The sequence below is a fragment of the Salmo salar genome, chromosome ssa04, assembly GCF_905237065.1.
Source record: "Salmo salar chromosome ssa04, Ssal_v3.1, whole genome shotgun sequence".
NCBI classification, from domain to species: Eukaryota; Metazoa; Chordata; class Actinopteri; order Salmoniformes; family Salmonidae; genus Salmo; species Salmo salar.
The window spans coordinates 1,902,409-1,913,492 of record NC_059445.1 but is presented as its reverse complement, the minus strand read 5'-3'; the positions used below and the strand labels follow the sequence as shown (position 1 = coordinate 1,913,492).

Sequence of the window (11,084 nt, the reverse complement as noted above, 5' to 3'; positions counted from 1 at the left end):
AAACTGGGGATGATTAGGTGACCATGATGGTATGAGGGACAGATTGGGAATTTAGCCTGGACACCAGGGTTAACACCCCTACTCTTACAATAATGCCATGGGATCCTTAGTGACCACAGAGAGTCAGGACACCCATTTAACATCCCATCCAAAAGACAGCACCCTACACTGCCCTGGGATACATTTTTTAGACCAGAGGAAAGAGTGCCTCCCACTGGCCCTCCGACACCACTTCCAGCAGCATCTGGTCTCTCATCCAGGGACTGACCAGGACCAAACCTGCTTAGCTTCAGAAGTAAGCCAGCAGTGGGCTGCAGGGTGGTATGCTGCTGGCTATAATTTAATTCAATTATCGAGGTCACCTCCTCTCCTCGGGAGGGTGACATGTTTGATGCCAATATAACGTAGGAGACAAAATCGAGTGGTTTGCGCTTCCAAAAAGTGGGCGATGCTGGGTAAAGTCGAGTTTTTGCACCTAATGATGCTCTGAGAATTAGTACTTTTAATTGGCGCCAGTAGTCAATATAGGATCTTCATCTAGAGTCTGCTTCCTGAGTTCCTCCTTGCTTGCCTGTCACCCTAGACGTGTTATCAATGAAATAACTCCCGGACTCCAAATGATTTGCGACAGAGGTCATTATTTTGCGTTTGTAAAAAGACCTATAACAATAGAGATTGTTTATAAAACACAGCTATAGTGCAGATCTAGGATCAGATTTAACTAACCCCAAATGAACCATTATGAGTCAAGTCGATGGTAATGAGTTGACATGGGACCTGATCCTAGATAAGCAGTCCTACTCTGAGATGCTTTATGAACTCCCTGACCTGAGGCCAGTGCTTAAAGGCAACCAGGAGGCACCTTCCACTTGTTCTGGTTCAGTCAGTTCAGGAAGTCTGTGAAAGGAGAAAACTGAGAAGGACCTCTCTGTCAGCTAACCGATGAATGTTGCACCATACTGTCGCCACACACACACAGCTGTTGGTGGCATGTGTGTTGCAAGTGTGTCGTCTGCTGCACTGAGCAGAAGAAGGGTCATGTGACGGCCTCAGTCACACACACACCATTCAACCGCCCACACTCCTGCATGACCAACACACCACTCCTCCTGTGTAGTCCCTCTACCACAGTAACCATGGGAGTGTTTCCAGGAGTAAATCGGTTGTGAAGTGTAACCTTTTCACAGTTGATATCCTGGGGCAGCGACTGTCTCCTTGTCATCCAGAGACCAAGAAACATACTGAACGTGTTCTAGTCTTGCTGTGCTGTAGTACATAGTTTACCTGCAAAACTAACACTGAAAAGTCATACAGACCTGCATTAGATCGCTGTGAAAAATCAGACTAACAATATAAAACCCATTTCAGTTCAAAGAAAAGAGTGGTACTATTGATTACAACTTTGTAGAACATTGATTATTTTATTGAATATTGAAAACATTTACACACATCATGGATGATAATGTACAGTCATATATTTCTTGCTATACAATTACCATATGGCAAAGATGGACAGATCAAGACACATAAAAGACGACCCACTGCACAAGCTTCAGAAAGTTACATTATGCAGTACTTCCAGAGGAGTATCTCCAAGAGTCTCCACTGTTTTTGGGTCATTCCACGAAATGAGGGCCTTTTGCATCCCTTTGATATTTTAGGTATAAAATGAGCACCAATATTGAAGTTGAAAAGCCTGTTATATTAAATGAAGTGCCATTTAATATAGACCACATGGAGAATTCAATAAATCAGATTTTATATGAATAGACTTCAGCATTTTGAAATGTCCCTCCGTGCACCCTCTCTGACTTCTAGGAAGATTAACCCCAACATTTCTCCATCATTGTAAAGACCTAGTTATTTTGTGATTAGTGATTCAGTCCCTCATTTTAAGGTCAACCCTGTTACGTGAATTGAACTCTCATTTTAATATGGTGAAAATATTCCTATTTTAAATATTTCTTCCCAAAGAAACATTGAACATCTAGTAGTCAAATCATAGTGTCAAAACAGGTGAGCTGGTTCTACTCTTTATGTCCATTTCCTGGTGTTTTGTGGAGTAAAACTGAGCGGGTCGAGCATAACAAGTCAACCCTGTTACCTTCAGATAGACAGGCTAGAAATGTTTTAACAATTAAAAATGTTTTGGGAAGCTTGCCTCCCCCTGTTGCACATACAGTAGCAAGCTTCCATTCCCCCTGTCACAAGGAGATTCATGGCTGATTTAAGATGAAATCGTCAACCCCGTCACGGTCGACCCCGTCACGGTCAACCCCGTCACGGTCAACCCCGTCACGGTCAACCCTGTTACAGTATTTGGCACTTACTATAGTAATTTTCTTCTTTATCCTCTTGAGATGGGAAACATATTTTGAATGAAGTTGAACATGTACTCTTTATGACAGAATGTTAAAATTAGGTGAAGTCAAACGTTTTCAAAAAGGCACCGAATTAGTAGGATGACCCTTTCGTTAATGCTTTATCCTGGGTACCAATCTTTCATTTTTGGCTTGAGAGTTGGCAACGGAGTTGGCAAGAGCACAAACAGATCTGAGAGCAGGCTATAGAAGGAGACAACAGATCTGGGAGCAGGCTATAGAAGGAACAGCTCTGGGAGCAGGCTATAGAAGGAGACAACAGATCTGAGAGCAGGCTATAGAAGGAGACAACAGATCTGAGAGCAGGCTATAGAAGGAACAGCTCTGAGAGCAGGCTATAGAAGGAGACAACAGCTCTGAGAGCAGGCTATAGAAGGAACAGCTCTGAGAGCAGGCTATAGATCAGTGGAGGCTGCTGAGGGGAGGACAGCTCATAATAATGGCCAGAACAGAGTAAATTGAATAGTATCAAACACGTGTTTCATTCCATTCCAGCCATTATTATGAGCTGTCCTCCCCTCAGTAGCCTTGATCAGAGAGGACTTCCCCCTCTCTCCTTCTTCTTTCTTTCTCTCTCCCTCTCAACAGGTATATGTCCAGAAGTCTCTCTCTGAGTTCTTGGTGGGCACCCTAAATTCCCCTGTTCCCACCCCCCCTCCTTCCATCCCATGTTCCATCCCTCTTCTCACCCTCCCTCTCTCAACAGGTGCATGTCCAGAAGTCTTTATGAGGGTTCTTCTTGGCTGGCAGTCTGAATGAAGCTGTCCCTGTATAGGAGCCACAATACGACCCAGACACTCCTGTGTTGTTGAGAACCGGGGGAGGGGGTCTGGTCTGTCTCTTCAGCCTGGAGGCCAGGGCCATGAACACATCCTCCACGCTGTGCTGATGCCCCCCTCCTGGTTCTCCTGGTTCTCCTCCCCCTGGGAGGCTTTTAGCAGACGTTTCAAACAGAATCATCCCGTGGGCCGCGGCAAACTTCTGGGCCTGATCCCGTGTCACCTGACCTTCGACCTCGATGGGGCAGGGGTCACAGCTGCAGGTGTCACGGAGGTCGCTCTTGTTGCCCACGAGGAACCTGCAGAGGGGGAGACAGATGGAGAGTTAAAAACGTTACAGGTTACAACCCAAAAGGCAATGTTGGCCACTACAGAGTATTCAAAACAATGTGTTTACTGTGTTGTTATTGTGTGTTGGTTGAGGTGTGTGTAACACAGCTGCCCAATGCTGACACAATACAGCTTTTCTGAATCTGATCCTGGCGATAGAGCTAGTTCCTCTGGGCCATGTGGAAATGATCAAGTGTAAAGGGGGCGATTTAACAAAAAAGGACAAATGGAATTGGGTTTTAATATGACTAACCTGGTTATCTCCTGTCCCAGTGAGTACCGTCAACACTCCTCTATCCAGGTTGTGTGTATATAACTAACCTGGTTATCTCCTGTCCCAGTGAGTACCGTCTACACTCCTCTATCCAGGTTGTGTGTATATAACTAACCTGGTTATCTCCTGTCCCAGTGAGTACCGTCTACACTCCTCTATCCAGGTTGTGTGCATATAACTAACCTGGTTATCTCCTGTCCCAGTGAGTACCGGCTACACTCCTCTATCCAGGTTGTGTGTATATAACTAACCTGGTTATCTCCTGTCCCAGTGAGTACCGTCAACACTCCTCTATCCAGGTTGTGTGTATATAACTAACCTGGTTATCTCCTGTCCCAGTGAGTACCGTCTACACTCCTCTATCCAGGTTGTGTGTATATAACTAACCTGGTTATCTCCTGTCCCAGTGAGTACCGTCTACACTCCTCTATCCAGGTTGTGTGTATATAACTAACCTGGTTATCTCCTGTCCCAGTGAGTACCGTCTACACTCCTCTATCCAGGTTGTGTGTATATAACTAACCTGGTTATCTCCTGTCCCAGTGAGTACCGTCTACACTCCTCTATCCAGGTTGTGTGTATATAACTAACCTGGTTATCTCCTGTCCCAGTGAGTACCGTCTACACTCCTCTATCCAGGTTGTGTGTATATAACTAACCTGGTTATCTCCTGTCCCAGTGAGTACCGTCTACACTCCTCTATCCAGGTTGTGTGTATATAACTAACCTGGTTATCTCCTGTCCCAGTGAGTACCGTCTACACTCCTCTATCCAGGTTGTGTGTATATAACTAACCTGGTTATCTCCTGTCCCAGTGAGTACCGTCTACACTCCTCTATCCAGGTTGTGTGTATATAACTAACCTGGTTATCTCCTGTCCCAGTGAGTACCGTCTACACTCCTCTATCCAGGTTGTGTGTATATAACTAACCTGGTTATCTCCTGTCCCAGTGAGTACCGTCTACACTCCTCTATCCAGGTTGTGTGTATATAACTAACCTGGTTATCTCCTGTCCCAGTGAGTACCGTCTACACTCCTCTATCCAGGTTGTGTATATAACTAACCTGGTTATCTCCTGTCCCAGTGAGTACCGTCTACACTCCTCTATCCAGGTTGTGTGATATAACTAACCTGGTTATCTCCTGTCCCAGTGAGTACCGTCTACACTCCTCTATCCAGGTTGTGTGTATATAACTAACCTGGTTATCTCCTGTCCCAGTGAGTACCGTCAACACTCCTCTATCCAGGTTGTGTGTATATAACTGACCTGGTTATCTCCTGTCCCAGTGAGTACCGTCTACACTCCTCTATCCAGGTTGTGTGTATATAACTAACCTGGTTATCTCCTGTCCCAGTGAGTACCGTCTACACTCCTCTATCCAGGTTGTGTGTATATAACTAACCTGGTTATCTCCTGTCCCAGTGAGTACCGTCTACACTCCTCTATCCAGGTTGTGTGTATATAACTAACCTGGTTATCTCCTGTCCCAGTGAGTACCGGCTACACTCCTCTATCCAGGTTGTGTGCATATAACTAACCTGGTTATCTCCTGTCCCAGTGAGTACCGTCTACACTCCTCTATCCAGGTTGTGTGTATATAACTAACCTGGTTATCTCCTGTCCCAGTGAGTACCGTCTACACTCCTCTATCCAGGTTGTGTGTATATAACTAACCTGGTTATCTCCTGTCCCAGTGAGTACCGTCTACACTCCTCTATCCAGGTTGTGTGTATATAACTAACCTGGTTATCTCCTGTCCCAGTGAGTACCGTCTACACTCCTCTATCCAGGTTGTGTGTATATAACTAACCTGGTTATCTCCTGTCCCAGTGAGTACCGTCTACACTCCTCTATCCAGGTTGTGTGTATATAACTAACCTGGTTATCTCCTGTCCCAGTGAGTACCGTCTACACTCCTCTATCCAGGTTGTGTGTATATAACTAACCTGGTTATCTCCTGTCCCAGTGAGTACCGTCTACACTCCTCTATCCAGGTTGTGTGTATATAACTAACCTGGTTATCTCCTGTCCCAGTGAGTACCGTCTACACTCCTCTATCCAGGTTGTGTGTATATAACTAACCTGGTTATCTCCTGTCCCAGTGAGTACCGTCTACACTCCTCTATCCAGGTTGTGTGTATATAACTAACCTGGTTATCTCCTGTCCCAGTGAGTACCGTCTACACTCCTCTATCCAGGTTGTGTGTATATAACTAACCTGGTTATCTCCTGTCCCAGTGAGTACCGTCTACACTCCTCTATCCAGGTTGTGTGTATATAACTAACCTGGTTATCTCCTGTCCCAGTGAGTACCGTCTACACTCCTCTATCCAGGTTGTGTGTATATAACTAACCTGGTTATCTCCTGTCCCAGTGAGTACCGTCTACACTCCTCTATCCAGGTTGTGTGTATATAACTAACCTGGTTATCTCCTGTCCCAGTGAGTACCGTCTACACTCCTCTATCCAGGTTGTGTGTATATAACTAACCTGGTTATCTCCTGTCCCAGTGAGTACCGTCTACACTCCTCTATCCAGGTTGTGTGTATATAACTAACCTGGTTATCTCCCTGTCCCAGTGAGTACCGTCTACACTCCTCTATCCAGGTTGTGTGTATATAACTAACCTGGTTATCTCCTGTCCCAGTGAGTACCGTCAACACTCCTCTATCCAGGTTGTGTGTATATAACTGACCTGGTTATCTCCTGTCCCAGTGAGTACCGTCTACACTCCTCTATCCAGGTTGTGTGTATATAACTGACCTGGTTATCTCCTGTCCCAGTGAGTACCGTCTACACTCCTCTATCCAGGTTGTGTGTATATAACTAACCTGGTTATCTCCTGTCCCAGTGAGTACCGTCTACACTCCTCTATCCAGGTTGTGTGTATATAACTAACCTGGTTATCTCCTGTCCCAGTGAGTACCGTCTACACTCCTCTATCCAGGTTGTGTGTATATAACTGACCTGGTTATCTCCTGTCCCAGTGAGTACCGTCTACACTCCTCTATCCAGGTTGTGTGTATATAACTGACCTGGTTATCTCCTGTCCCAGTGAGTACCGTCTACACTCCTCTATCCAGGTTGTGTGTATATAACTAACCTGGTTATCTCCTGTCCCAGTGAGTACCGTCTACACTCCTCTATCCAGGTTGTGTGTATATAACTAACCTGGTTATCTCCTGTCCCAGTGAGTACCGTCTACACTCCTCTATCCAGGTTGTGTGTATATAACTAACCTGGTTATCTCCTGTCCCAGTGAGTACCGTCTACACTCCTCTATCCAGGTTGTGTGTATATAACTAACCTGGTTATCTCCCTGTCCCAGTGAGTACCGTCTACACTCCTCTATCCAGGTTGTGTGTATATAACTAACCTGGTTATCTCCTGTCCCAGTGAGTACCGTCTACACTCCTCTATCCAGGTTGTGTGTATATAACTAACCTGGTTATCTCCTGTCCCAGTGAGTACCGTCTACACTCCTCTATCCAGGTTGTGTGTATATAACTAACCTGGTTATCTCCTGTCCCAGTGAGTACCGTCTACACTCCTCTATCCAGGTTGTGTGTATATAACTAACCTGGTTATCTCCTGTCCCAGTGAGTACCGTCTACACTCCTCTATCCAGGTTGTGTGTATATAACTAACCTGGTTATCTCCTGTCCCAGTGAGTACCGTCTACACTCCTCTATCCAGGTTGTGTGATATAACTAACCTGGTTATCTCCTGTCCCAGTGAGTACCGTCTACACTCCTCTATCCAGGTTGTGTGTATATAACTAACCTGGTTATCTCCTGTCCCAGTGAGTACCGTCTACACTCCTCTATCCAGGTTGTGTGATATAACTAACCTGGTTATCTCCTGTCCCAGTGAGTACCGTCTACACTCCTCTATCCAGGTTGTGTGTATATAACTGACCTGGTTATCTCCTGTCCCAGTGAGTACCGTCTACACTCCTCTATCCAGGTTGTGTGTATATAACTAACCTGGTTATCTCCTGTCCCAGTGAGTACCGTCTACACTCCTCTATCCAGGCTGTGTGTATATAACTAACCTGGTTATCTCCTGTCCCAGTGAGTACCGTCTACACTCCTCTATCCAGGCTGTGTGTATATAACTAACCTGGTTATCTCCTGTCCCAGTGAGTACCGTCTACACTCCTCTATCCAGGTTGTGTGTATATAACTAACCTGGTTATCTCCTGTCCCAGTGAGTACCGTCTACACTCCTCTATCCAGGCTGGCAGGCCTCTGAAGCTGTCTGGTCTGGAGACGTCATAAATGAAGAGAACAGCATTAACGTTCCGATAGTACTGCTGGACCATAGACTTCCTGAAACGCTCCTGGCCCGCCGTGTCCCATAGCTGGAGCTGGAGGGAGAGAGATGGTTGGGGGGTTGAAACTATTCTACATGTGAGAGAAGGGGTTTTAGAGAGAGATGGAGAAAGAGGGGGAAGCAGACAGAGGGAGTGGGAGGCCTTTTCTCAATTAGATTTGCTCACCTCCTGCGTCCTCTCTCCTCCATCCTCTCTGTCCTCCTTTAAAAAGGTCAAGTTAAACCAGGAGAGGCGGTGAGGAGAGGGAAAGTGGAAGAAAATGAGCTTGTATGAAATGAGACTTCTCCAATCGCGCGTCATTAGGCTAATGAGGTTTAGAGGGTGGAATCCCAAAATAAATGTATAAAGTGATAAAAACTTATTTTGATAGTTGGACAAGATATTTTATAGATAAAATGATAAGTAGCATAAATGTTTGCATGCATTTCTCCTTTGAGAAAAACAATAGCTGATTTAAAGGGGGCGTGGCAGATTTCAAGAGAGAGAGAGGGGCGGGAGAGAGAGAGAGGGCGGGGGAGAGAGAGGGGGCGGGGAGAGCGAGGGGGCGGGGAGAGCGAGGGGGCGGGGAGAGAGAGGGGGCGGGGGGAGAGAGAGGGGGCGGGGAGAGAGAGAGGGGGCGGGGAGAGAGAGAGGGGGCGGGGGGAGAGAGAGGGCTGCTGTATAAACTCTCTCACATTCGGGTTAGTCAGCAGATGATGTTATCCTACTTCATCAATATATCGACTCAGCAGATAGAAGACCAACGTCAATATAACGATTTCTCGTCACTTCTCTCATGATATGTGCATCCAATCAGAAGGTCAACCCTGTCTTACAGTAACCTCGAGTCTCTAAAGGCCTCTACCTATGATGTAAACGGAGCGCAGTTTGCATCGACTTCTACATACTTTTGTCCTGCTGCATTTTTGGAACGGACCGTATACGATGCTCTGTCACTCCGTTTCCGTAGACTGTCTAAAGGCAGTGGAATGTTTGGCTGTGATTAAATACATGGAGGACTTTTGGCCCCTAAACGAGATATGTGTTTTGAAGCAGTCTGAGGTAGGTCAGAGAGAGAAACACAGAATACACGAATGCCAAAAGGCAGAAATACATTATGTAAAATACTTGCAGGTGAGTAATGCTTGATTTAATTTGTCCTTGCACAATGGAACCAATTGGATAGTCCCAAAAGTGAAAACAGTATACCATGCAGGCAACCTAAGGCATCTCAAGTATTTGTAATATTTTAAATAAGTATTCTGCCCATGTCTGGCCTCCTCTATCTTTCTTTAACCCAGATGCAAAACAATGTTTTGTTCATCACCATGACATGCTTCCTCTATCATGTGGTCTGCCCTGCTCTGATAAAGAGAACAAAGGTTTCCCAATGGGACTCCCAATCACAGCCGGTTGTGATACAGCCTTTGTCATATGTGTCAAAGATATAAAAGCATTGAAAATGTGGTTTGTTCTGTTGTATGTATGTATGTGTAACAGTATATCTTCCGTCCCTCTCCCCACCCCAACCTGGGCTTGAACCAGGGACCCTCTGCACACATCAACAACTGACACCCCACGAAGCATCGTTACCCATCGCTCCACAAAAGCCACAGCCGTTACAGAGCAAGGGGAAAAACTACTTCAGGTCTCACAGCGAGTGACGTCACCCGATAGAAACGATATTAGCGCGCACCACCACTAACTAACTAGCCATTTCATATCGGTTACACATGTAACTCTGAAACACACTAGTTTCAAGTTAAAAAAAACGTCCATTGTATTGAACGAACCAAACAGTGACTGTTGATCCAATAGGCCAAACAAACAGTACTGTGTCAGTCCTTTCAACTGAGCCTTTAATGACACTTAGATATCCTACACTGGTTTAGGTCAAAAACGGACCGTTTACATAGATTACATTTTGTTTCACCACACAGTAGTCATGTTAGTTAGTCCTGTACAAATACAACTATATTTCAAAGGGCATTTAAGACTGATAGACCAGAGATAGTACCACAGACTGATGTTCATGCGCAATAGTAGGCGCAGATTCAGCTGCAAACACAAAGGTTTAACGAGTAACGCTTACAAAGTGCAAATATCTATAGAAAAAAAATTGTCTCAAAGAAATCAACAACACCTTCTCAAAATGCGTGAACATAAAAATGATGAGGCACATTTTCTTTACGCAGTGATTCTCTGGTGCATTAAATTGTGTAATGCACCAATTAATTACGACCCAACTCGTTCATAACATTTGCAAATAACGGTTTAAACTTTATACTTCTCTTACCTTGATTTTCTCGCCTTCGACCTCGACCAATCTCTCACGGAAATCGACACCGATGGTGGCTTCGGTTCGGTCGAGGAACTCACCGGCACAGAACCGGTAGGTGAGACAAGTTTTACCGACACCGGAGTCTCCGATCACGATGATCTTGAAGATCCGACACCGCGCGGAGGGCGAAGACACACTGGTGAAAGAGTTTGAGAACTCCAGGGATGATTCCATATCGCGTAAAAACTCTAATTAAAGAGTGATATCTAGGCTTCTCCAACTACTCCCAACAAGACAATATGTTATGTCGATGTCTTTGACGTTATATAAAAGTGGCAAAGTTAATGGCAACTCGCCGACTGGGCTATAAACTCTCCCTGGTTGTCATTGTCTGTGGAAGGAGCGGAGAGTTTAGAAACTCCCCTGATGCTAATTGTGCAACTTGTTGGCCGGTGGCCACGTATGACAGCACGGTAATAAAGCTCGCGAGAGGACGGGAGGAATCTATTTACTGTCGACGGAACGCCAGGGGGTTTCTAGGAAGTTCCACGCTTAATGAACGGCTCCTCTGTACAGGACAAGATTGTCTAGTAATTCCTCGTTTTTGTGTCTCTAGACTTCTATAACCATAGATAGACTCAATATGTCATCAATATTGTCTCTTACCACTCTGGAACACTGACATTAGGAGGCATAAAGGGACCACAGCTGAGGACGACAGT

At 45.4% G+C, this 11,084-nt stretch overlaps 1 protein-coding gene across 1 annotated transcript; it reads right to left on the bottom strand.

The window, feature by feature from the left end:
• Window positions 1-1,394: 1,394 nt before the first annotated feature.
• On the bottom strand, window positions 1,395-10,797 carry LOC123724058 (ras-related protein Rab-33B). The gene is made up of 3 exons (XM_045716291.1): window positions 10,378-10,797; window positions 7,957-8,135; window positions 1,395-3,459 (listed from the first exon to the last, which is right to left on the bottom strand). Exons 1-3 carry the CDS (start codon window positions 10,594-10,596, stop codon window positions 3,081-3,083), a joined length of 777 nt encoding a protein of 258 aa, XP_045572247.1. The 5' UTR covers window positions 10,597-10,797; the 3' UTR covers window positions 1,395-3,080.
• Between the last annotated feature and the right edge of the window lie 287 nt (window positions 10,798-11,084).

Coding starts and splice junctions, on each gene's coding strand:
- LOC123724058 (XM_045716291.1), bottom strand. CDS start 10,596: ATGGAATCATCCCTGGAGTTCTCAAACTCTTTCACCAGTGTGTCTTCG. Junction 8,136..10,377: donor TCGAAGGCGAGAAAATCAAG/GTAAGAGAAGTA, acceptor CTCTCCCTCCAG/CTCCAGCTATGGGACACGGC. Junction 3,460..7,956: donor CTGGGACAGGAGATAACCAG/GTTAGTTATATA, acceptor CCCCCTCTGCAG/GTTCCTCGTGGGCAACAAGA.